At 43.2% G+C, this 27,908-nt stretch overlaps 1 protein-coding gene across 5 annotated transcripts in view; it reads right to left on the reverse strand.

Annotated features, from left to right (window-relative positions):
• Positions 1-27,908, reverse strand: part of TTBK2 (tau tubulin kinase 2) — a 1,138,589-nt gene that overhangs the window by 70,546 nt on the left and 1,040,135 nt on the right. For all 5 annotated transcript variants that reach the window (XM_069638663.1, XM_069638662.1, XM_069638661.1 and 2 more), the window contains one exon: positions 12,458-13,722. In XM_069638663.1, coding sequence (XP_069494764.1) covers positions 12,458-13,722 — 1,265 coding nt within the window. The remainder of the gene's footprint in view (positions 1-12,457; positions 13,723-27,908) is intronic.

Raw genomic sequence — 27,908 nt, forward strand, 5'->3', positions numbered from 1 at the left:
TTTTACAGATATAGCAACTACAAACCTTAAAGTGCAAACAGGCTATTATCCTTGAATCTGCCTAACCCCTTGAGGTGGTTTTGGTGGCTGATGCATCCCTTATGTGGATGACACAAATATTTGCTTGCCAATGGAAATGAAATTTGTTACCAGCACTTGAAAAGGCATTCCTTACTTGCACACATAGTATGTAACTATTTATCCATGCTGTGCCCCATTGCCAACATGCTACAAGATTAACAGAAGGATCCAACATTTGCTGACCCAAGTCCACGGTGGCAGAATGAGAACGGGCAAGGGTAACATGCTAACACACCAAAGCCCATGGATCTTCAGGTACATCTTTGCCAAAAACTGCAAGGAGCTAACACTCTTAAATCCACTGATAAAACAGTGAGAATGTAAGATAATGGGGCTGAGACTCATTGATTTTATTTATTTGTGGTCAGGTGCTTTGACCAACATGTGAGCGGGTGTAAGAGCACTATAAAAAAAACAATTGATTTGTGGTCAGAAACCAAGGGACTCGAACAAAGTATTTCACCCAATAGCTGGAATTCCAAAAAGGAGGGCTCTGAATTGAAAAGTGACACACATACTCCGTGAAGAGGAAATGCTCAAAGTGATTGCCAATCTATGGGTATGATCTGAAATTAAACGATTTGTCAGATGTTACAGAGCGATTGAATTCATCTCATTATCTTGGGACAATGTCAAGGACCGGCTTATAAACCACATGCAGGACTTGTAAACGTGTGTAACCACAAACTTGGAAACAGTGGGTTCGCATGAAGGTAACGTGAATGACCTTAGCTACCAACAAAGCATTTTAAACTCAGATATGCATGGTTGCGACCACAACTCAAAGAATGGCAATCTGAGTGAGTCGGAGGCAAGCCATTTAATGACTGCAAGAAGAGACTCACTTGGGGTTGTGAACAATGTTCTTCAGAACCTAGTGCTCCTGAACAAAGCGTGTTCAAGCAAGTTGTCTAAAGAGCAGAGGTTTCCTTCCGAAATTAAGGCTAAATCAGCCGTAAAACGTAACAGTCAGTTGTTGGGGGCAACGTCTGACATATGGCCAGCATCTTGTTACAAACGGCTAAAGTCAATCGATCACCCGTCAAAGGGTGAATCGAGGCACGAGATATCTGACATCCATCTGACCTCCCAAAAAAGACATGCCACCCTTAACTGGAAAACTAATGGAGTCATTGATGAACCTGATTGCAATGAGCACTCCTCACACAACGATTCTATGGACTCTTCTCTAATGGAACGCCCGTTTCCTAAAATTCGCCGCGACAAGGAGCCCTATGTTGCCAGACCTTCTAAGTTCCATGCAAATTCATCAAGCGAGGTCTTACCGGCTGTGTCATCTTCGACGGAACTACAAGCCCTTCTTATGGCTTCCTCGTCGATCTCTTTGGCCCCGTTTATAAAACTTTATGAGAATATACACGAGGCCACCAAGGATCTAACAACCGTTGTAGCAATGATGAATTCCAAATTAATACAACTGGAAAAAAACTTGCAATCGCTCTTATGTTGAACAACACGAGTGCTTTAAAAGACTGAATGCAACGTTTGTCTTGTTAAGCGAGAGCAGGAAAAGTGACTCATCTGACAAAAGACTGTTTGCAGAAGTGGGCCGAGAGCCTCTTGCCCTTTTTAAACATGACACTAAAAACGCAGGCAGGCAGTTGTCTGAAGGGTGTCCCAGCTCCGATGGTAAGCAACTGAGTGCGAAGTGCAAACCTCAAGCTGAACAAGAACATAATAGGTCAGTAAAACAACGGCATCTTCCCACTGATGCTATATCCATCCAAGAACCTCACTGTCCTCAGTCGTTAACATCAACGCACATTACTTCAGTGGAAGCGGACCTAGTACTGGCAACTGCAAAGGTCTTTGAAGCTCCCCTAGACACAGGATGCAAGGTCGCAGAACTTTCATCGAAGACTGGTCCTTGCTCGTCGGTTATTCCGTTTGTATCGAATGTTGTTGACCAGTCTTTTAACACAGCGTTCGAACAGGCAAGATGTGCGGCCAATCAAATTTGTCATGACCCCCAAATGGCATCATCTTCAGGTGTTGGTTTTCTAACTGAACCAACTTCAGAAGTTTCAATTACTTCCTCCATTGTGGGCCTACCCAATGTTTTTTCCATCTTCACAGGCGGCCCTAATGCTACGGAGAAACCCGCGACTTTGCTATCAAAATCAAAATTTGCTGTAAACAGCAAGAAACTGAAGAACCAAAAGGCAAAGAAAAATAATGCTTCAACTGGAGCACGAAAATTCCTGCGTAACATAAAAATGGTACAGGCAGTTCCTACTGACCTGGTTAAGACCTCTACTGCCCCTGCTTCATCTAACCATCCATGCCAAAAATCAACAAAAAAGTGCTCTCTCAATTCCGGTCAAACAGACCCAAACAAAGAGTACCACGCCATCTGAGGAGGACGTGACGGAACTTCTGGACCGGTCAACTTATGATGAACCAGAACATGTAGAGTTAGAAACCGACTTACCAACAAGCTCTGAGTTGCCCCTCCAAACTGGATCTCTGCCAAATGTGGCCCCGATTCAATGTAAGGAGAAACCTGGACGATCGATGGCCAATGTTGTCTTGGATAATCCTGCAATAATGCAACCATGTAATGTGGAGGTCATTGGCAAAAACCCTGCGTCTAATCACAAGTCTCATGAAAGATATTGCGAACTGATTGAAGTATGTGATAACACAACCTCATTGTCTCTGCCAGTAGTCAGTCCTGTGTTCATGACTATGGACGAGAAGAGAAAACATTGCATAGCTAACGCTCTAGTTGTTAGACCAGGGAGGCCATTGTTAACGTCAGGACAAACTAACAAAATAGTTAAGGAAAACGAGCCCTATAGGACGCAGATGGGAGGCTTGGAGGCTGACGTTCTGGAAAGCAATCGAAGAAAGCTGAAAGAGCTGGTGTTTGATAGACGTCCTCAAACCTTAAATGAAAACGCATCAAAATCAACGCTGAACAAAGGCCTTACATATAAACTGACAATTGAGAGTCTTGAACCAATCGAGAATTTGATCTTGAATCGAAGAACGGTTCTTCAGCTACTCCACCTTGTACCAAGCTTACGTGCAATTTTCTCTAATGACATAAAAGTCGTGGAGTTTCCAGCAGAAGGAACTAATGACAATGTGGTGCTCCATTTTGCCTCGAATCTTCTAATTACATCAATATTAGAAGAAAATGTAGCATTGTTTTCACTAGGCTTTGACGTTTATAAATTGAACGAGTCTGATGTACCTCGACCAAATTACAATGGAACCTCCAATAACGTAAAGGAGGCACCTTCGAATGTAGTTACAGTACCTATGCCTTCAAAAGATACGGCAACAATGATTTCAGAAGGGTCGTCTCACTTGATTCAAAACAGTAATCAAAATCATATTCAATTACAGTGCCCGTCAAGGATACCTCAATTGCCAACGAGTGATGTTAGTGTAAAATCTGACGGCCTAAATGCACAAATAAGAATCACAATCAAAAGAAAGGAGCCTTCCGACGAAACCATTAAAGAGTCTTCATCAATCCTCAACATCTGCATCTGGAAATCATGAATGGCATTGGCTAGCAGGGGCCTTAAATGCAAAAAATAGCCAATAATGCCAGGACTCGGTAGCTCCCACGGTTTGTTCTTTAGCCTCCTGGAACACTCGAGGGTTCTCACACTTGTTTAACTCACTCTGGTTAAGACAATCTCCAAATCGTGTGTTTACAAGAAACATGGCTAAGTGAGTTACCAGTCACCTTGGACTTTGAGTCTGTAATGAATCCGGCCATAAAGTCTAAGCTTGGCCGCCCTACGTCAGGTGAGAACGATGGTGAGAAGAGCATCAGGTTGGCGTGTTATAAATTCCATCAATCATTCTCCCTATATTCAGGAGACTATCATAGAAAGTTTTGGGGGACAGGATTCGGCGCAGGACAAGATCATAATCTTGAATTTGTATTGGAACCATCTATGGGCAGGAAAAATGGAGTTCATTGATCAGATAACAGGTCTAATTGATCTCCGTATGGAATCATTAGACTTGCCAAAGATACTTGTGTGGTGATCTAAATATCGATCTACTTAAGGAATCAAACTCAGACCAAAACTTAGTAGCACAGGCATGGTTAACCGAAATGAGGCTACGCAACTTTCAGATGTTGAATGGCAGTACCTGTGGCGATATACCATCCGTTCAAACATGGCATCGTGCGGATTCATCCTCAACAATTGACTACATGTTTGTATCCGAAGCTTTGCATCCTAGGATACAATCGCTGACGATTTGTGAAAAAGCAAATAGCGATCACAATATGCTGCTCATGAAATTTGCAACAGTTAGACCTACTCAAAGGCCAAAATGGGCATATAAACTTGAGGTTGAATCAAATAGAGTTTGTTTAAGACTGGAGGAGAGCGAAGTCAAGGGCGTAATGATCCAGTACTGTCAACTGAGTGCTGACCTTGAATATGATCAACTATTGACAAAATTCAGAACTGCAAAAGTGGGCTTAAAAATCTCAACATGGTCCGTGCCCATCACTTCGATCTCGAGATCCTGATTCAAAAACGAAAGATGCGTGCGGCCATTAGGAGAGCTAAGTTTCTTGACATTGACACTCGCAAATTAGAAACAAAGGCTTTGAAGCAAAAATATAAGAACTGGTTGAAAATGCATAAACACATTCTAGTGCAAAACGACACGGAACAGATGCTAGCCACCCTAAAGAATACAAACTCGAGTGACTTCTGGAGACTCATTAATAACTTTCAAGCTCCTCAAACGGCATTGTAGACCTGCATGGTCTCGGAAGCAGCTTGGGTTGACCACTTCGAAGCCCTCTACAAAGCAGAAGTCCCTGGCATCACTACATTGGAACCAACTTCGAAACCATGGGATTTGACGTTTCCAAGAGAGGAGATTGTGTCTATAATTAACAAGGCAAAAAAATCTAGAGCTCCTGGACCGGATGGTCTTACCAACTTCACGATTAAACAGCAGCCTGAGCTATGGGCATCAATATGCGTAACCCTATTTGACAGAATATGTAAAACCCAGAAGACTCCTAAATCCTGGAAATCCGCTGTTATTGTCACGATATTCAAGAAAGGGGACAGAACATGCCCAAAAAACTATCGCCCAGTGGCATTACTGGATACTCTGGGGAAAATCTACGCCACAATGTTACAGCAAAAACTGGTGACCTGGGCAATCGAGTCTAATCATGTAGATAAAAGACAATCTGGCTTTGTGAAGCAAGTGGGCTGCTCATTAAACTTGTTACTCCTGAACCTGATGAAAATGGAAGCGATAAAATCTAAATCTAAGGTATATTTGGCCTTTATCGACTTCTCAAGTGCCTTTGACACCATCGACAGGCCTCGCTTGTGGTCAAAACTACAAAGTTGGGGCTGTCCAGCTGACTTAATGGCAGCAATTCGAGAATTGCACTCCGAAACCTCCATAAAAATCCGGTTGGATCGATCTGGAAATGTAACTACCCCAATCAAAACCTATAAAGGGGTAAAAAAAGGCTGTCCCTTAGCTGCCGCAATATTCAGTCTATTCATCTCAGATATTGGGTTGGCAATTGACTCTGTAAGATCATTTCCCCCGAAGATTGATAAGACCCGTCTAAGTTGGCTGTTTTACGCCGACGATCTCGTTCTTATGGACCTAACACCGGTCGGCCTACAGAGGAAACTGAATGCGGTTGCCCAATACGTTGCATCTAACCACTTGGTGATAAACACAAAGAAATTTGATATTTTGGTGTTAAAGAATCTTAAGAGCGGAAGACAAAACAAGTTGAGACAACCAAGATGGCACTTGGGTCGGGACGCCATTCAGATTAACTCAGAACGTAAAATATCTCGGAATGCTAATAAATTCATCAATCAACGATGGACCATGGATTATTGAAAATAAAAGGAAATGCAAACAACTGGCCAGTCAAGCGGTCATCATACAGAATAAATTTGGGAAATTTTCACTAAAACCAGTTCTAGATTTTTACCATCAAAAGGTAATCCCAGTGTTATTATATGGTGCTGAAAACGCCTTGGGTTGCAGTCATGATACATGGTCATCGCTGGAGCACTGTTTTTGGTCTAAAGTTTTGTCTTTGCCAAGGGGAATTCCGACATCTTGTGTGAGGTATGAACTCTCGCTTATCTCGCTACATGCTAGGGTATGCTGGGCCCTAGTAAGTTTGTTTCGGAAATCTCGTCAGCGTGAGCACATACCACAATTTGACATCTTTCATGACCCATCGCCAGCTAATAATAACATGGTGTCATTATGGTCTAAAAGATGCGAAGAGATCTTGAGTGATCACGGAATCAGCCTGGATATGCTGCATAATGACCCGTATGCTGCCAAATTGCAAATCTGGCGCGCGGACTGGGAGCAAACTTGCTCACAACGTGCCACAGCCTCCATGATGAAGGACGCCCCACTTGAAACAAGGCCATTTAACGTGCTACAACGCTATATCGAGATGTTTCCAGACTCACAGCCTCGAAGAGTGTTCATGATGCTGCGTCTGAACGCATTTAAAACTAACGAGCGGTTGGCATCATGGAGAACAAACAAAGTCTCAACCTTAACGTGTAGACTATGCGCTAAAGATAAGGAAACCCTGAAGCATTTGGTGCTATTCTGCACGGCACTTCGCTCAGAAAGGACAATTCACCTGGGGCCTTGGGGCCTAAATTACCCCTCCCGTTGTGCCGACGACTGGTGGGCTTATATGTTTCAAGGATGGGACATGAAACGATTACCACTAACTCGATTTCTAATGTTAATTGAAAAACGCCTGAATATATTGTCGGCTGATGAGTAACAACAACATGGCATTGCTTACTCGTTTGATAACTGGGAGGGGTATTTCTAAGGGACTCCTAAAGGATGACGTATTCTGATTATGTGTTGTGTGTTTTGTTTGTAACCATTTTAAAGGTTTGTAAGAAACCGATAAAATTAAAATAAAAAAAATAAAAAAATTCTGCAATTGTTGGATATCGGCCTTGTTAGCACCTCCCAGTAGTGCGTTACAATAATCTACACGTGGGAGGATCACCGCTCTTAAAAGTTTGATGCGATTCTCTGTTGAGACCAATGGCGCTACTTGACCAAGTACCTTGAGATGGTAGTTGGTACTGGTGGTAATGGCTGTTACGTGGGCTTCACAGTCCAAGCTTTCTTCTATGTAGGTGCCAAGCGTCTTTACCTTCTGTACTACCTTCATCTGGCTACTGTCAATGATGAAACTGGCATACCTCTGACCTAAATTGGTTTGGGCCTGTCGAGGACCGAATAACATAAGTTCGGTCTTGGTTGCATTCAGACAGAGCCAGTTAGTAGACATCCAGCATTTTATAGTGTGGTATACGGCGTCCAGCATCCGTTGATCCTTCTCATGGTCTCGGTGATATCCAGGACCAGCTGGAAATCATCGGCATAATTGCCGAAAAACTATCTCCAGTAGTTCTAGGTCACCACACAAGTGGAGAATATAAATGTTAAATAACAAGGGAGAAATGTGGAGAGCCCCACAGGGTGTGCCTCTCCACATGTTATGATTTGTGACTCAGAAGAACTGTCGCCCCAATGTACTCGCGATTGGCGGTCCTCTAGGAAAGATCCAAGCCAAATAATAGCATCCTAGAGAGACCTCTGACAGTTGCCATCTGATCAAGCAGTATTTTATGATCTAGCAAGTCAAAGGCTGCCGATAGATCTAACAACATCAGCAGCCCCGACTTGCTATGTTACAGCTTCGAAAGCATGTGCGTCTGTAAATCCAGAAGTGCACTCTCTGTACCATGATAACTCCTGAACCCTGACTGTTTCACATGGAGTATACCGGTAGTCTGGACATGGGATTGTAGCTGGATCGTGGCTGCTTTATCGATGAGCTTGAGAAAAAATAAGGTATTGGTAATTGGCCTTAAATTTGCTGCATCAGTAGGTTCCAGTCCCACTTTTTTTTTAGCAACGGTGTAACTGCTACGTTCTTAATTGACTGGGGAATGACGCTAGTTCGAAAGGAGGAATTCACAAATCTGCAAAGGAAGGGTGCAAATAAGTCCTTATGTTCTAGTATATATTTTACAGGAGCAGTTCTCCCGGGCAGTTGGTATGATGCAGTTTTAAGTATGTCAAGCATTTCAACTGTGCTAGATTCCTTGAATCTAAACCCTGTGGGCTTATCTAGTTGGGTTAAGGTTTCAGATTCCCGATTTAACACGTTTTTTAAAGGATTGACATGGGTTTCTTGTACCTCAGCTTCCTTCTTGATTTTATATTGTGCTTTCAGTAGTTTGTCAGGAAATGCCTTTTGTACTCTATTGCAGTCCTCGACTGTAGGTTTGATAGAGGCGATGGGTTTTTCCCACGTTCTGAAGAGTCAAGTTCTTTCATCTGATCCCCGCCAAGTTAATTTGATCATTGTAAAAGTTGTTTTTTGCTTCAATGATCTTGATCTTATAATGCCTCTCTTTAGATTTCCAGGCCAGCAAATTATTTGTAGAGTTATCCTTACGCCAAGCATGTTCCGCCTGTCTTTTATTGGTCCTAAGTTCAGCCAGGGCTGTGGAAAACCATTTATGGTGATTTGGTAGGTCTCCAACAGTTTTATCTTTCATAGGGGCATGTTTAGCTAGCATTTCTGAGATCTCCTCATAACTATTTATGAGGGTCTCTGGGCCATCAAGATCATTTGTTTTTGTCAACAGGGATTGCATACAGACGGCCAGAATAAAGGCAGTAACACCCTTAAAATGTTTAGTTTTGACCTGCATGGGGGCTATCAGGCACTCTGTGTGCTTTAGCCAGAAGTTTCAACAGGCATGACACAAAAAATTATCAGACCAGATACAAGGAGTGGTCATTAAATTTCCGATCTGTATATTTCCGCTACCAATCCAGTCTCATATATGACCCCTATTATGCGTGGGTTCTGTGTTATGAACTGTGATATGGTGAATTTTCAGCATTTTCTCCAATTCCAATGCTTTCTTATCCTGTCTGTCGCTTTTCCAAAGATTAAAATCACCTAAGATAACCAAGCATGAATTAGTAGGTATCATGGGTGCGACAATATTAACAATATCATCATTAAAACTATCTGATTCCTCAGGTGGCCGGTAAAGTAATACCAAATTCATACTGTGATAGGAATTTGAGATCAGTTTAACATGGATGATTTCACTACCTGTGCACTCGACTTTGACCTCGTAAAACCCCAATTTTTTTTTTTTTTTTTACATATGATAGCCAATCCACCCCCCAATAGCTCCCTCACGATGTTTCCCTAAAAAACAGCCAACAAAAAACCTAAAAGTACACTTGGCCTCTCCCACTAATACCAGACCCCAAGAGAAAGCTTTGCCTGAGCACTGTGTCAGAGGTAAACAAGGCCAGAGTCCTGCTTTTTACTGAACATGTTGTGGAGGCTGAAAACACAGTGCCTTGCCTACACTGTGTGATACAGAATTCAAGGTGACACTGTAGCAGTGATAGAGACCTGGTCGATTGCTCCCGACAGCACAGCAAGGGGAGGCCCAAGAGTAATCTCTGGTGCTTAGGGTTACTGAGGAACAGAACCATCTTAGACAGTTGAAGCATGCAGCCAGAAATACGGGGTGGGGGCAAAGGCAGCAGTGAAGAAGCAGGAACTGCAATGAGACTGCTGCTGGTGTATGGTAAGCATGCCGTGGGCTGCATATGCCACTCTTGTGTATTGCAAAGTATTGTTGTGAGGAATCTGCTCTGGCTATTACTGATGTGTAGGCTGAGGCTATGGAGATGAGGATACAAACCGGGGAAGAGGCTGAAACATTTGAAAGCTTGCAGCTCTATTTCAGGTATGGGTTGGGTCGGCAGGGGTCAAACATGAGTGATGAAGATTTAGAGCTGGTGAGGTGAATCTTATAGTGAACTCATTAGCAGTCACAACCCACCCCCCCCCAATTGGGTCAAAAGGTAATGCAATGGAGGATACATTACAGATCCTTTTAAGCAAAGCAGTCCATGGGGGAAGACGATGGAAGAGTCATTGCCATTGAGTTGATGGAGGGGCACAGGCAAAGCTCAAATGTTCACTCATTTTCTGCATTGTGTAGCCTTGCACATAATTCAAATGCAAGGTAAACGCAAGAGGCCTGCAAATAGCAGGGTTTGCAAACATATGAATCATGGGCCTGTTGGCTACGGTTAAGGGCAAAGACTTGAAGGGTAGTGTAACTCAATTTATTAAAAGAAGTGGCTTGTTTGACACTCAAGATGTAACTTCCAAGGGGAGTGAGTGATAAAACAAATGCTGGCAGGTTGGTATGTCTTAATTGAGGACAGGCAGAGGGAGTGAAAACGTAGGTCCACTGGCTCAGCGGTAGGCAGTGATTGAAATGTGGCTATTAGGACATTAGAGGAGAGCCATGCAGGACAATCGAAAAGAACTACTAAACATCGAGACTGAAGTGACTGAGGCATCCAGGAACCGTCAGGACATCATACAATGGTAACAACTGTTTGCTTAGCCAGAGCCTGCTCAAGGTGTTATGGAGGGATAGAACATATATCGGAGCTGAGCAAGAACTATTTGAGAGTTCAGTGTAATAACAATATGTGTGTGAGGTCTTCGTTAGCCTGCTGCTCTGCTGGATTGCAATTATGGTGGTTTGAAAGGAGGTGGAGCTTCTGTATCATTGCATGCAAATTGACGTTGTGCATGAGTTTCCTTTTCCCTTTGCTCTTTCTATCCCTCAACACCAACCCTATCCTTGTGTTGAGGGAGATGTTTCTCAGATGATTGACAAGCAGAGACTACAGGTTTAACAATAAGACTATGGTAGTTAATTTGCTAGTCGTTTACCTGAAAAAGTTCAATTTCTGTTTATGTTGTGGAAATGGAACTGTTTCAGCTTTTAAAAAAATACCAGATTAAACATACCTAAAAGCACTAGTTGGTTGAAAGAGCAAGGGGGCGAATGCCCTGCATAAAACAAAGCTAAAACATATAGCCGCCATTGGAAACTCCCTTTTTCTTACTTGCTCAAGAATAAAGCTGGTACTTTAGCACAGATATATGGAGAATGTGTGATTTCCCTGGACTACAGAAATGCTTTGCTGTGGTTAAGGTTCAATTAAATGTTCTCGAATTCATACTTGACTTTTCAAACTGGAACCATATTATCAGCTGCTCGGTCGCTTATTTCTAAAGACTGCGTGTGCTTTATAACAGGAAAAGGCAGAGGTAAGAAGGGAGGAAACCTATACCAAGTACGTAGCAAACATATGGGTTGATAGCCAATGACTTTTCATCTGGTACACAAGCCAAGCGCAGAATTAGATCAGACAAGAGTAGATTTCTGATGTTTGCCATAACAACTACGATCTCTTCCAGGAAAAGGGGGTTCTTGTATCCTTGTAACTATGGGAGTTGAAGAAACATCGAAGAAGAGCCGGCCACCAGATCCAATATCAGGATTTCTAGCTTGGGGCTAAGTGAAGGATAACAGCAAAATATGACCATAGCTAAAGGTTTTTACAAATAAATATATAGGTGGAAATTCGAATTATATAACTACTACATCTATTTTCATCTCAAGATCAGAATGAATGACAACTTATGGTCAACCTTTTTCCATCAGAATGAGAACTGGCCTGTGACAATATCTTGCAAGGCTGGGTGCAATTGAAGATTTAGAAAACAAGGATTTGGTTGGAAAAAGTCAGTGCAATGCACCACGTATGGGCTTTGTACTTAATAGAGGAGTATGAAATCAGAAGGGCGAATCAATTTGGAATTTATTTTTGGGAAGTGGCCTTCGACAGTGCCCAATACATTTTAAAGGTGCAAATGGATAAAAGATTTGAGCTTTTTAACTTTATATGTCATTGTTAAGGGTATACCTCATATAGGGATAAGAATTCAATACAAATGAACTTAAATCAAGTGTAGGCAATAAATCATAAGAAAAACAGTGATACATCAAATTAATATTTCAGTGCCCTCAAAGTAACTTTCAGTAGAATTGAAAAATCCAGACAGATCACAAGAATGAATGCATTGAAATCCCTGAGGAGGCAGGGTCTGATGAAAAGCTGGAGTTGAAATAAATCAAGTAACCTAGGATTTTGATATGTGTACGTCATAAGGCGCATATTATGCAGTCACTGGTCTGTACCCCAACTTTAAAAATGTTAGGAAAAACTAAATGTGAAATAGCAATTTGAATATCTTTGAGAAAACGCACAACTAAATCAAATGTTCCCCTACATCTCACATACACAATCTCTTTAGCGGTTAATGGCTTACTAATATAAAAGGTTTTTTGTCAAATACCGAGCTCACATAGTCCTCTTGAAAATAATGGATTTACGAATGCCTTTCCATATACCATACCTGGCTTCCACCCCAGGTCGAGTTGGTGGTTTTCCTGGAGGTGGCCTAGGGAAGAACTGAGCTGCAGCAGAGCTGCCAACCTGATCACTGCTAGTCCAGGACACTGGCCGTGGAATCTTGCTCTTCCTGGACTGAGGGCTGCTTGGTGACAAAGGGGCATCCTCAGTGTGCCTGCCCAACTGATGATCAGCTGTCAGTCTTGGACAGGAGAAGCCATCCTCCTCAGATAAAGCTAATGGTGCGGGAGATACTTTTTCTTGCAGTGACTTGTCCGAGGCACTTGAGAGGTCACCAAGGTAAGATTTTAGCTGTCTTTTTTCAAGCAGTCTGGCTAGGTCTGTCTGATGAGCCTTTTTTTGGAGAAGTTTCTCTTTTGCTGAAATAGGAGAGGACGACTCTGATGTTGTGTCCATCTCTTGTGCTAAAACTGGGATACGGCTGTGTCGTGCAGAAAAGGGTGACCGGACTGAATCTTTCTTCAGTTGAAGAGAACTATCATTCTCTGGAGTGCAATGAAACAGATTTCCATTTTGTTGAACATTTTCCTCTTTCTCCGCCTTAGGTTGTAGTGTAGCAGATTGGCCATTCTGCTGAAAATTGAACTTCTCAACATGATCAAGTGCCTCATTATCAACATGAAAACCGTTCTCCTGGACAGCCATTACATCTTGTTCAGAAAAAGCATGATGGTTAAGGACTTCAGAATCTTTTTCATTCTCCTCTGTCACTTGTTCCGGGACTTCATGGATTGACTCGTGATTTGGCACCAAGCAGGAAGTCCTTGGCATGGTCTCTGCACCAGTAGGGTTATTCACAGCTGAAGTCCCCACCTTCATACATTTCAAGTTTTCTGTGGAAGATGAAACACATTGGCCTTCGTTTTGGTTTTCAATGGCACTCTCTGAAACTAGATTGTCCTTTTCATGTTCTAGTGGAGTTTTACAAGGCTCTACCTCCAGCTTCCTTGCATTACAGGTTTGATGTAACTCGTTTTGGCTACTGTTTTTGGATTTGACACATTCCACTACCTGCTCTTTGTTTTGAAATCCCTCTTGGCTGAGTCTGTCAAACTGAAGCATTAGGTCTGTTTTTCTGGCACCACTTGGCAATTCAGCCTCTGATGATACAAAACCTGCCAGGTTCTCCTGAGGGGATATAAGCTCCATGGGCTGTAAATCACGGTCTCTCTTCTCCATATGGCAGCCATAATGAAAGCTTTCAGAAGCAGACTGTGTGGATGCCACTGAAGGTCTTGGTATAGTTACCTGCAATGATGAAAGGAATACATTTCAGTTAAACATTAATACCAGAGAAGTATAATTTAAGTACATTCATTGCAGAAATAAACTCCCTTAAAAGTGGCATGAATGCTTGCAACACATTGACATCTAAACACATTACCTTTTAAATGGACAACAACAATAAATACACATTGCTGTCTGGCCCTACGAAATAGGACAACCGTCTAAAATAACCCCAATTTGCGGTAATAATTCCATATGTCACAAACAATGCATGACCGTAGGCAATGTGTGGTTGCTTTTTTAACAATAAAACTAACATTTCAGTTGTTCTTGAGTCTGCATTGTACCTGTAACATTCCTTCAAATTAGGTGTTTTCCACCAGGGAGTGCCCAGAGAGTGCCCGTTTGCCTGGGGAGACTCGCCGCCAATGTTGGAAGCCTTGTGGATAATATTCCTTAATTATTTTGGACTTTGAATTTCCATTGGATCGAGAAGCCACGCCTCTAACTCCCGCCAACCACGTTAAAATCACCTGGCCGCGTGCGCACGATAACAGAGTGCCCAGAGAGTGCCTGTTCACCTGGGGAGACTCGCTGTCAACGTTGGAACCCGTGTGGATACTATGCCTGTTCCTTATTTTGGACTCGGAGTATGTTATAACTTCAAACAATTGTAATATACATTGATGAGTGCGTACTATGTCACTGGTAACATTATTTCTTCTCTTAATTCCATAGATTTCCATTGTAGCGAGAAGCCACACCCCCCCAACAAACACCCACCACGTTAAAATCTATTGGCCGTGCGCCACTGCGCGCGCGCGCCACCAAGGCATGCCTGTTCGCCTGTTTGCAGGCATGAGGGCAGAGAATATCTGAAACCGGGTGGGCATACTGTTTCTAACTATGCCAACTCATTCTCACTGAAGATTTTCGCTGAGAGGGAAAAGGATTCTGCAACTCATGCACGGCTCGCTAAATATGCGGACCGGTCCACATACACAGATGGAAACATTAATGGGGGTGCAGGGGTATGAAGATATACTATCCAAACCCCTCATGTTCACCCCGGTTAAAAACACCCTAAGGATGGCCCTCGCAATGCCCCTTCCCCCATCCCCTCAGGCACTGGCGGATTCAGCCCTGCTCACGATGAAAGACGGTGAGCAATCGCCCTTGCTCTTAGAGTCAGGTTCATTGCTAGTAGGCCTGACAGTAGAGGAAGGCAGGACAGCACCAACACCGTGCCGGGGGAGAGAGGCAGTTTCGGCCAGTGAGGGATCCCCGTTGGTCACCCCCATTGCCTTTCTTCCTTGGGAGATTTCTATCCTCACCCTGTCCAAGTATCCCATGGGGCAGGGAGGGGAGTGGGAAGACAATACCCTCTGCTCAGAACCCAGATCAGGACCGGAGATGGGGATGGGGATGGGGGAGGGAACACAGCCCTTATTTATTCTCTTATTCTGAATTAGTTGCAGCTTCACTCAAAGCCATTGCGGGAACTTATAATAGAACTGCGAAACCCAAAGTGTAGTGATCCCTCAAATCAGAAAATCGAGCATGCCTCACAGGCAACGAACACTAACCCAACTTTCCTGACAGGTGAAAAGTCTTGACGGATCCCTAGTGACAACTTCGAGTCTAGTGCACCGCTGTCAATGGAAACTGAATCAAGGGAGAGTAGGTTGAGTGATCAGCCCAGGCTGAGCTTATCCAGTATTGTGCTGGAGCTCTACTCCTTTCCACTAATACTGAAGAAAAAAAAATAAATAAAAAAAAATAAATGGGCCCCAGGAAAGGGAGCAAATAAGCCCTTTAGGAAAACCTGACCCCGGAGAAAATTCTCCTCAATCAAATGAGCTAAGAAAAAGCGAGGCAATTCAGGGTAACGTTGTGGGTAAAACGGCGAAAAGAAATAACCACTGAGACCAGCGCTCCGTTGATAAATCCCATTTATAAAACAAATGATGCTCAACACCCAAAGAATGGTGAGGCACCCGCTCCAAAGGATCTGGAGAAGCAGGAGTCACTTGTGATTGACCTCCGAGGGCAAGAGACAGTTCCTAAATCGGTTCTAAGAGAAGCGTTATCCTCTAACTCGCTCCCTCCATTAGAAAGAAAAGATTCTCCAATAATAGGCAAATACTTGGAAAAAAATTCAGAAATTTGGTGTCAGAGATTTTGGGTGACCACCAAAACAACCCAATGCGTCCTGCTGAGCTGGGACCTTCTTTGTCCATTCAGCCAAGTGAGAGGGCAAGGACAACTCAAGGTGCCCCTTTTCCCTTATCTGCATATCAAGACCACATGGGGGGGAAAGAAGTGGCCATTCTGACCGGGGGAAATGAGAAAGAGAGATCCATTGTAACAACTCGACCAAACAAGAACACTGAATGTCTTGGCATAGATCACTATGGGTCAAAACAAAGCAGTAAAGTACTTCTGGAAGAAAGGGTGAGGGCTCCAAAATCTGTGTTTGAGAGCGATTCAAACTGGGTCCAGTGGAGACAACCTTGTCATCCAGATGACCCTAGTGTTCTATTATTTGTTTGGATATGGTGGGCCGGAATCTCTAAATAGAGTCCTGGCACTTCTGTATGAGATTCCATCACTCAGAACGTTGTAGTCAGCAGACATTAAATTGGTGGACTTCATCCACCCTGAGAGATTTGATCATGTACGACTAGTGTTTCACTTGCGTTCTGTTTTCGATGCACTGCTGCGGGAGGTGGGTCTCTTCAATAAAATGGGTTATGATGTTCTGTATTTTAGCACTGGCTTTTCTTTCCCCCAATATTGCAGTTTAGTTACGTGTAGAGATCATGGACTCAGGGATGGCATTAGAAATCTGAATCATAGTAGAGATCCAAGCTCAGCCGAGGGAGACCCCAGTTGGAGGTGGCTGGCTTTATCGCTACGCTACTATTCACCAGCTGAAAAATCTGAAGCCCAACCTTTAACAACGGTAATTACATTTTTGTGCTGTCCTGGAATTCTCGAAGCCATGCCCACTTAAATAACTCTATAGAACTGGGTCGGAAACTAATTAAATCTTCAATTATCTGCATCCATGAAACCTGGATGACAAGCCTTTTTGTCCTAGATGGCTTTGAAGTTCACACTGAATTAGCCACTAAGGGTAAGCTAGGGCTCCCAGCAACGAGATGAGAACACTAAAATGTATCCATATATCCAAGTGTGTATTGGCAATAGTTTTAGAAATAAACCTTAACCCGACGCTGCTTGTTATACTTATTAGGAACGTTTATCTCCAAAGCAGAATCTACAGGAGACACTGGATTCAATGAATAAAGTTATTACAGAAGAGATCATAATTTATACCAGGCTCGGAGGAGCCTGAGAAACTTAGAAAGAAAAACCGCAGCGTTTTCAAACAAAATAACGTTGCATTTATGTTTGCGGTAGCTTCAAAAGCTACCACAAACATAAATACAACATTTTTAAAGCTGTGGTTTTATTTCTAAGTTTTCCAGGCTCCTCCAGCCCGGAAAACGTAGAAAAAAAAAACGCAGCTAGTGCTTTTTTTTTTTTTTAAATAGCACTTACCGAGATGCAGCTGCAGCTTTTCTGATGAAGGAAAAGCCACCCAGTGGTAGCTTTTGTTTACTACACCGGGCGGGTTTTTTTCTTCATTAGTGCCGCAAAAGAAAGCACAGGCGGGCATCCATTTCACAAAATGGATGCCCCCATGTGCTTTCCTTTGAGCTTCATTTGCTCAAAACTTTACATAGGGACTTAAAAAAAAAAAAAAAAAAGTGGCAGTATATTTTTTTTTATTATTGCCCATCTTTTTGGCCAATAAAATTTTTTGGGCGAACCATTCCTTTATTAAACACAAATACAACTCAGTATCCAAACCACTCCTATATTGGAGGAAGTATGGGCGGGCCATTTTGGAAGCCTGTATGCGTCCAACGAGAATGCTGACAGTTGGCTTTCCACAGTTAGTGGAATTTTGAGTTCTCTGTACTCAGAGTTTCAAATACAGAGGGTTAGCTCGTCACAAGCAGCCGGCCCAAACAATCTCTCAAATGCATTATTTAAAGGAAACTCACAACTATGGGCGAAGGCACTGTCAATATTGTTTCAAGATATTATACGAACCAGATGTATCCCTTCCTTGTGGCATTTTGCGTATGTCATTCCGATTTATAAGCAGGGGGACAGGAAAATTCCCCACAACTATCGCACGAATGTCATACTTGATGCGGACTGAAAAATGTTTGCGGGGCTCATTCTGAAAAAACTACAAGAGTGGTCCTTTCCGCAACTCGATTCTATCTTCTTGGATTTAGGAAATGTGGTGGAACAGAAGCATGAGGCCTATTACTTACAATATTGCAGCAAAAGGCCTTGAAGGGCGGGGCAACATCGATCTATATGGCTGCAATGGATCTTTCCATGGCCTTCGACTTAGTTGACAGGGCCAGGCTATGGACTAAATTGAACAATTTGGGGATCCAGGGAGACATTCTATCTATTCTAATTAATTTACATGAAGATTCCCAAATACAGGTACGATTAAACACAGAAGGTTTACCATCCTATCCCATTAGAATAGCTAACGGCCAACGACAAGGCTGCATCTTTGCTGCAGCTCTTTTTTAACATTACGTTTCTGATGCTGGGGATTGCTTGGACAACGCCTCCTTTGTACCTCCTAAAATCAAAGGGATTAAAGTAGCGTGGTGCGCATATGGCAATGATTCTTTGCTCATCGACCAAACCCCTAAAGGTCTGCAGCATTTGATTACGGCTTTCTGTGGCTGTATTTGCATCAATTTAAAAAAAACTGTTATTATGAGGCTGAGCAACCGTAAAACACTAATTGGCTATTCTTGGTTTATAAACCAAGAAGAATTCAATATTAAAAGCTCTATGAAATATTTAGGATTCCGAATTTTTGATAAACGCAATAAACTTCAATATTTGCTCCAGAAGGCCAGTCGTCAAATTGCGCAGCTGAGGAAAGTTGACCAGACATTTGGAAGATATTCTCTCAACCCCTACTCCATTATTACAACTCCAAGGGTCATCCCTAAGATCATCTATGGCCTGGAATTATATCCTGGACATATATGGACATCTAATATTTATTGTTTGCCAAAATCTGTTCCTTTTGTCGCCATAAGATATCAATTGGGCCTTCAGTCAGTGGGTAATATGGTTGAATGGCGCCGCCTATCACGGTTTAGAAGGTTGATCATAGACACAGGTGCAAACCTGTAAACATTATTGGGAAATGGTCTTAGACTAGGGAATTCTGAGACAGCTTTATTAAATTTGCAGGTGACTAGTTTACAAACTAGTAATAGGCTGGGTCTCTCAAGGGAAACTCTAGTAAATAACCCTATTTGAGTAAAACAGTCCCAACCAAACGCGGACTGGGCAGAAACCATGGAAAGAGTAGGGTCAACAAAGCTGTACCCCCACCTGGTTTCACACTATAAAACTTTGGGCCTTCCCGGGTCGTACCTTGCAAGATTCCCAGACAAAAACTGGTGTAATGGATACATGAGATTTCGTTTCAATGTCTTGTTGACAGGCGAGATACTTGAAATAAGAAGTGCTAAGGTCACAGGGGAGAGGGATAGTACAGTGTCATCATGTAGATTCTGCAAAAGCTCAACCAATAAAGAAACCCCAAGGCACCTGCTATTAAATTGTACCGCACTCACCTCAAGTGGTATACAGGATTAAAAAAATGTGTCTAACTTAGAAAGAGTTGAACTAGACCACCTATGGTGGAATATGCTATATGTCCAATCAGTAGCACTCAAAATTGCAGTGGTTCGGTTTCTCTTGGCTACTTGTGGGCTTCTTCAGTGTGCCCAAGTGAAACCTGCTATCTTAACAGGTCGAGATGAGACTAGACCTCGGCTACAGACCATTTGAAGGATTTCAAATTGTGATATTTAATTTAATGTGGAATTTGTTTTTTCTTTTAACCTGAACTTTTAAAATCCACAAATGTTGATTTGTTGACATGTAAAAATGTATGCTAGTTTAGGAGTTTTAGTATTAAGAATTTGCTTGTTTGTCTGTACATATATTGTATTTTAATGGGATATTTATGTGCTATTTCTTTTAAAAGATATCAAGTTTAATTTTCTTTTTGTAAAGGTTTGTAAAAACCAAAAGACAAATAAAATAAATAAAATAAATAAAATATACAAAAAAGACGTTTTTTCCCCAAAGAACAGTTATGGTTTTTTTTTTACAGGTTAAATGGGACTTTGCAGAGAATGTATTCCTCCACCCATGCCCAGTGACCACTGGTCTGGGCACAGGTATCATCCATGCAGATTAGGAACTTTGCTAGATGTATGGCTTTTAGCCATGCTCTGGACTCTGCCCTGCCAACACCACACGCACGGGGATTAGCCTCTGGCCATGTCCAATGGATGATGTGCAATTGGCATGGCCCTTTGTCTATGCCGTGACTAGCTCAAACACACCCATACTGCCACAATGGGCATGGCCTGCATCCAAAGCACTTGTCAATGTGTCCAGGGCATGGCCTTTGCCAATCTCAGAGATGGTGGGTGTGAACATAGAATTGATTCTTGGATTATGTGTAGTGTGGATAGCCCAAGGTCTGGTGCAGTGGTGTTGGTAATGTTGGGGGAGCAGGAAGGGTAGGTGGGTTAGTAAGTCTGTTGGTTTGTTGGAGCCTATGGTGTGACTCTTTTTTTGCCGCTGGACGATATCTACCCAGGTTCTTGGTTGTGGTTTGTCGGCCTATCTCGCCTACTCTATAGTTGTTTGTCTGTGATGTTGTTGCTGCTGGTGTCCCTTTGTGGTTGACATTGCCCGTTGAATAACCAGGTTTTGGGTTGTTTCCTAAACGTGATGTGGTCTTATGTCGTTCTAATTTCTTTGGGCATGGTGTTCCAAATGTTGGCAATTAGACGTGAGAACGCCGTTTCCTTTTTTTGTAATATTTTGCCTCTATTTGTAGGTCGTTGCTGAATCTTAAGTCCCATCTTGGGGCTAATCTTGTCGAATTCAGCTCCTTGTCTGTGCAAGGCTTTGTGGGCGATGCAGAGTGCTTTCAACTGAATGCTTTTTTTTTTTACTGGTAACCAGTGTAAGTTTCAGTGCTGGATTGATGTGGTCTCTTCCGTTTAGTCTTATAGGATCCTGGCTGCTGTATTTTGCACCCTTTGGAGTTTCTTGGTGATTCTTTCTGGCATTCCTAGGTAGAGGCTGTTTGCGTAGTCAATTCATGCGAGTATCAGGGATATGATTGGGAGGGTTCTGTGAGGGAAGGAGAGGTAGGGGAGTAATCCTCTGAGTAGTCTTAGGAGGAAGAAGCATTTCTTGGCGATTGCGTTGACTTGCGCTTCCAGGGATAGTCCTTTGTCTATTAGTATTCCAAGGTTGTTTACTACATTGGCAGTCTCTGGTTGCGTTCCCATGCCGGTTGGCCAGTCGAGTTGTGGTTTCCCTCCATCGAATCCTGCGGGTGAGAGCATTATGTTTTTTCTGGGTTCATTTCGAGGTTGTTCGTTGTCGTCCAATTGTAGACGTCCATTAGGCAATTGTTGAGGGAGTTATTTTGTTACTGGGTTCTGTTTGTTTTCACAATCAGTTGTGTGTCGTCTGCGTAATTGTAGGCGGTTAGTCTGTGGGTTCAAATGATTTTTATCAGTGGGCAACGCAGAGGAGAGGCTGGTTCCCTGTGGGACTCTGTGGGATATAGTTTTGGTGTTTGAGGTGAACGGTTGTAGGTAGGTTTTCAGTTTGGTTATTTAGGAATGAGGTAAGCCACTTTTGTGTGGATTCCTGTATGTCACATTCCATCAAATCTTTTTATAAGTGCTGCGAGGCTGATTGTGTCAAGTACTGCTGCTATGTCCAGTAGTCTGAGAGCCAATTGGGCGTGGACGTCTGTGTTTATTTTCAGGTTGTTCCATATCGATAGGAGTGCTGATTCTGTTCCTCTCATTGGTCTGAAGCCAACTTGTGACTGGTCGAGTATTCCGTTTGTTTTCAACATAATTAAATACGTTCCTGCACAAATGGTTCTCCAGGATCTTCGCTGGGTAGGGCAGGTTGGTTATCGGTCTGTAGTTGCTCAGGTCTTCTACGCTTTGTTTCCTTTTTAATCAGTTGTTTGATGTATGGTGATTTGAGGTGGGCAGTAATATTCCTCTTTTGAGTGAAAGATTCATTAGGTTCTGGGAATGTGTTGCTGGGTTTCTGGGGTTGAGGATTCCTTTGAAGAGGTCAGGAGTCCCTTGGAGATCCTGCAAGGTTGGTGTCCTTGATCAGTGTGGCAAAGGTCACTTCTATGATTGGCAGGTGAGTTTTGCTGTAGTCTGCTTTTCACCCGGTGTCTATGGACCGGCAGTTGCGGTTGTATTTGCCCGGGCTGTGTTGATGGTCTCCTAGATTGTATCTATTTTTGATCTCAGGTGGTTGGTCATGGTGTCCCAAAGTGCTTGTGTCAGGATGATGGAATTTTTGCAGGATGAGTTTTTTAATCTCTGATTTTGAAGAATTCTGTCTGCGGATTGTTTGCTGATTCTATTCTTCTGGCATAGTATTATCTTTTTCCTTTGAGGACCATTGATTTGTATAGTTTGAGCTGGTATTTCATATTGTCTTGTCAGTTGTATTGTTCTCTCCATTTTGCTTTTTTTTTTTAGTTCTTTCAGCTCTGTCGTGAACCATTTTGTTGCCAGTTTGTTGATGTTGCTTTGAATGTTTTTGCTGGTGTCAGCTGGTCTAGGCCCTTGGTGATCAAACTGTTGAGTGAGTTTTCTGCTGTATCTAAGGTTGTTTCATGGGTTCTGTTCTGCTTGGGTGGATCGAATCTAGAAGGTTTGTTAGGGCCTCCAAGTCTAGGTTCTTCCAGTTTCTTTTCTTGCTAGCATGGTGTATTTTCTTTATGGCTTGTAGGCGGGTTTGGGATATGATGTAGAATGGTATCAAGAAGTGGCCGCTCCATACCATCGGTGTAGGTGGCACAGATGCGCATAGTCATGTGCAAAAAAATTGCATACAGGGTGTGTCCGGCATTGTGGGTGGATCCATTTACTATTTACTTGAAATGCAAAGATTCCAGGGAGTGCACAGAGTGAGTTTGCTGTGGATTTGTTTTCTTCTTCGAAACAGATGTTAATGTTTCCCACTATGACTAGATTATCATGGTAGGTTGATAAAATGGCGGCTGTGTCTGCTAATTCTGTTGCAACATTGGGGTTGTAAGATTTTGGCCTGTAGATCAGGAGGAATACTATGTTGGTTTGGTTGTTGAGTTCGATCTTGATGAGGATGGATTCACAGTCTTCTACATTGGTTGTGATGAGTTGAGATGCTCAGATGTGTTCTTTGTCTAGGATTGCGATTCCGCCTCCTCGTCAGTTTTCTCTATTGGGATGTATGAATTTAAAGTTGTCCGGTATGGTTTCGTTCACAATGGCTTTGTAGTGGTTTAATACCCAGGTTTCTGTAAGAAAGAGCATGTCTGTGCCTCCTTCGCTTAGAAGGTCATGTATTTCTATTGAGTGTTTTGCCATGGATCTAACCTTGAGAAGGCTGCAGTGTAGTTTGTTTGATTTTCCTTTTGGGTTGTTGTTTGTATTGTCGGTTGGGTTTCCATTGCTGGTGGTTCTCTCCTGGTTGTGCCTGTTAAGAGGTGGAGTTCTTTGGTGGTCGGTCTCTTCGGTGAGTAGGCCAATAAGGTGGATGGCAGGGTTGGTTGGTTTTGGTTTGTTCCGGCTGGTGAATTGTGGTGATACCCATCCTTCGTTCCAGTCTTTTGTGATGTAGGGCGTATAGAGGGTAATGGATTCCAGTTTGTCCCCGATTCTGGTTAGGGTATTGTCCATGGTGTAGTCCAGGTTGGGGGGGGGGGGCAGAGGGGATAATCAATGGTGGTAGCCACTGCCATAACCTGCAGGCAGTTTGGGTGTATTTTCAAAGCATCCAGCTTGGAGCCAACTGGGCTTGCCAGAACTTGCCTTTTCTGAATTAGTAGGTACCCCCTCTATCCTCCAGTTGTCTTTCCTCACTAGGGGGTGTTCCAGGGTTGGCTTACTTTTCCTCTTTGGCTAATCTGCACTCAGTCTCTTCTAGACTACTTTTAGTACACTGACCACCATCCCTTTGGGGAGTGCTCTCCTGTCACTTCAGAATTGCTCTCTCGACCCAGTGTTACTTCCCCCGTGTCACTATCAGTTTTCTAGTATTTCCACCTCCTTCTTTAGCATCTCACCACCACGTCTTGTTCTCCCGTTTATAGACTTACACAGTCGTGATGCTATTCTCTCCTCCTACCACAGATCCTCTCCTGGTGTAATATCCTACCTTCCTCTTCTAGTTCTCCCCTCGTTATCCCTCCGTTACCACTCCTCTCTTGAGTGCCATCCCCTCTCGTCCACTTTTATAATCCCCCACCACCTTATGCTCGTTCTCAACCTCTGACGTTATCACCTCTTCCTTTTCTCAATTGCCAATGCCTCCTGCTCACTCTCATCCTTGAATGCTATAATATCCATGACCCTCTTAGCTCTTGCTTCCTCCTTCTGCTCTACACTGCTGCCACCTCTCCCCTCTGTAGCCTTCTCCTAACACAAGCCTCTTGTTCATACAACCCACACTGGGCAAACAGGACTAGGTGGTTTCAAACCGGCTTTCCTCTGCCCTTGGCTAGTATTCCCAGTGAGGGTTTGCACCTCTGACGAATAGTTGAGGTTTGGATTGGCTGTTTTCTTGGGGGACACTTGGGACTTGTTTGGCCTCAGTGGAAGGGAACAAACTTGTAAAAGGCCTGTTGGGTGATAGTTCTTCCCCCCTCACACACTCCCGAGTGCTGCCCGTTTTGAGCTGGGGGCTACACTTTTTTTTTTTTTCACTGTGTGCCTTAGAAGCTGGGAACACATTAGGAGGCAGTCTGAACATACCGTTTTAGATTTTCCCTTGTATGTTCTGGGAAAGTGCAATATTGTATACTTGGCGTTGAAACCTCTTTCTGAACAATGTTTTGTTAATTTAGTTGTCCACACCGAACCTTCAGCATTTGGGAAGTCACAAACCGGCAACATTGTGTCAGGGGGACCGTGAAGTTCACCAGGCAACACAAGGTCTTTATGTAATGATTCATCTGAACTGCTGAATGAAGAAGCAACTGTAACAAAACATCTACTATCATTGCCAAGTGCAGAGAGCTTTTTTTCCTTTTTTCATGAATATGGAAAGCTGATTTTTCAGTCGATTGTCAAAGGTTTGGGTCTGTATATAGGAAACTTTAGGTCCTCATGAGACAAGGCCAGTAATTTGGCCTCGTCAAGATGGGACAAGAGGCCCCATCAGCTGGGGTTGGGAGGCCTACAAGGGAGCCAGCCATAACCAGTCATACCCCGAGGTGGACGGTAGCAGCAGAGAGCCCAATTCCTGGCCTCCCCTTGTGATGAAATGTTTGTGTGCAGACCACCGTTAACTCAGACCATACCCCATCTACAGGATACGCGTAAGGTTTCCCTTTTTCCTTCATAGAAAAAAATCATCCAAACCAGAAAAACATCTGAGATTTCTGAAGCTGTCAACACACCCTGAGTGTGTCAGGAAACCCCAGTCCTCTTGGTCTTTGTGGCAGCGATGATGGCGACATAAATCCTCAGTGTCTCACTGTACAGCAACATTCTAGTAATGCCAACAGAGGGCAGTGTCGGCAGGAAACTCGAGCCTCACTGCCTAGCCTTTAAGCTATTCAGAAGCAGACCTTGCTACGTTGCTTCATGTTTTCTTTACCAAGCTGAACGCTAGTTTTCCTGCACACTGGGTAAGCTTTTTCTGTGTTTTCCTAGCTACCCTCTTTTGGCTCCTCTGAGCATTATTTCTGGGGGCTCCGCTCGGGGGTTCTCCTTATTCCCTCCCGCTATTCTGAGCCTGTCTCTCTCAGTCACTATTTCAACTGTTACTTTACTGGTGGCCGCGTTCTTCCACTCCGTGGCTCACCGCGTGTTTTTCTTTGAAGTTCCGCAGTGCGGTTTTCACTTTCATTTGAGCCACGTCTCACTGCGGCAATTCCCAGGCATTACTGCTCTGTATTCCTTGTGGCTACAGCCATGCTGCTATTTCCGGCAGTTCGCTTGCCATTATCACTGCGGCGGGGGTTCCTTTCCAGGAGCGCTTGGCCTATGAGTTCATTCCCCAGCATTATGCGAAATTCGGAATCAAGATTGATCTATTCATTAGTCTGTCTTGATATTTCCTCTGTTCTATACTGTTACTTTGCATAATCTTCCTGCCTACACTGGATTTACCCTCTCTGGTTATAACTGGATCTTTTACTGCTGGATACTTCTCTCCAGGAATACCGACTTTCTTCGCCAAGCCTCTGTGGATACTGGAGTCACTAACAGACATCTACAACAGAAGAAAAAACAAGAACAGGGTTTTTCTCTTCAGGACTTTTTGGGCTTGGCCACGGGAGCAACTCTTTGACTTCCATTTATTGGGGGACTGGCAAGGCAGTCTGGGCTTGTTCTCTTTCATCAGAGCATCATACAGCCTGCCAGGAAGAACAGGCAAGTTCTTGTAATTGTATATTGCTGCATACAAATTAAATTACTGTGTACAAAGGGTGCAAGGTCTAACAAGTAAGTAAGCAACGCCACCCCATCACAATGGATCAGATGCAGGAAGTTATGACTGCCCTTCAAGAACTTACTCAAGAGGTTTAACAGTTAGACTGAAAATGCTAATTTACGGCAAATGGTAACCGCAGGACCTGGGCGATCTGAACTCCCTCCAGCAGCTTTTTTTTGTCACGAAAATTCGATGATAACCCCAAGAGACTGAAGGAGTTCATAGAGGCATGCGTTGGGCAGTTTACTTTAAAACCTGCCTTTTTCCCTACAGACCGTTCGAGGGTCAGTTACATGGTTTCCAACCTTAAAGGGGGTGCATTGGCATGGGCTACCCCATTAGTGGTCACAATCAGATATTGGATTCTTACCCTGCTTTTCTAAATAGCCTACAGTCAATGTTCAGTCGCTAGGAACTCGCCATTTCAACTCAGGAGAAACTTCGAGATCAAACAAGGCAAGATGGTCCAATGTACACCCTTTCAGCACCTGAAAAGGACGCACTCCGATCATTTTTAAAGGCAAAATTACAAAATGGGTTGACTACAGAGTCAAAATGCCCCGCAGGGACTTCATTGTTTTTCATACCTAAAAAAGATACAAAAGAACTCAGACCATGTATCGATTACAGAGGATTAAACCAGATCACTGTTAAGGACAAATATCCACTTCCCCTCATTCTGGATATTCTTGGGGCTGTGAGAGGAGCAACTGTTTTCTTGAAATTGGATTTAAGAGGGGCCTACCACCTTCTTCGTATTCATGCAGGTGACGAATGGAAAAGAGCTTTCAGGACACCATTCGGGCATTATGAATATCGGGTCATCCTATTTGGTTTAGCTAATGCCACTTCTGTTTTCCAAAGGTTTATGAATCATCTGTTTGCAGACTTAATGCTACATTCTGTCGTAGTTTATTTGGACATCTTAATTTTCTCAAAGACTTTGGAAGAACATCGCCAGCATGTCTCTGAAGTGCTAAACCGATTACAAAGGAATAATCTCTACGCAAAACTCGAAAAATGTTTCTTCCATCAACGCTCCATCAGTTATTTGTGTTACATTCTGTCCAAGGAAGGAGCCTCTATGGACCCGGGAAAAGTAAGAGCAATTCAACAGTGGAAAGAGCTTTCTTCCATCAAGAACATCCAGAGGTTTACGGGTTTTACAGATTTCTACCGGAAGTTCATTCAAAACATTTCCGCGGAGATCCTACCTTTGAGGGCCCTTCTAAAAAAGGGTCTCCGTTTATATGGAACGATGCCGCCAGAAAAACTTTCAAACAACTGAAAGAACTTTTTACTCAGGCTCCCATAGTCCGTCTCCCCGATCAACAGCAGCCTTTCATCTTGGAGACCGGCGCATCTGACTCCGCCATGGGAGTGGGATTGAAACAGCTATTTGAAGACGATTGTGAGCACCCAATTGCATACATGTCCAAGACCTTGACAGTTTCTGAGCGTAACTATACTGTTCTGGAAAAGAAACTTCTAGCCATAAAGAATGTGTGTACTGAGTGGAGACATCTGTTAATTGGGGAAAACCATCAAGTTATCATTAGGACGGATCACAGGAATCTGAGGGAATT

Source organism: Ambystoma mexicanum, chromosome 14 (genome assembly GCF_040938575.1).
Source record: "Ambystoma mexicanum isolate Mex_15411 chromosome 14, UKY_AmexF1_1, whole genome shotgun sequence".
NCBI classification, from domain to species: Eukaryota; Metazoa; Chordata; class Amphibia; order Caudata; family Ambystomatidae; genus Ambystoma; species Ambystoma mexicanum.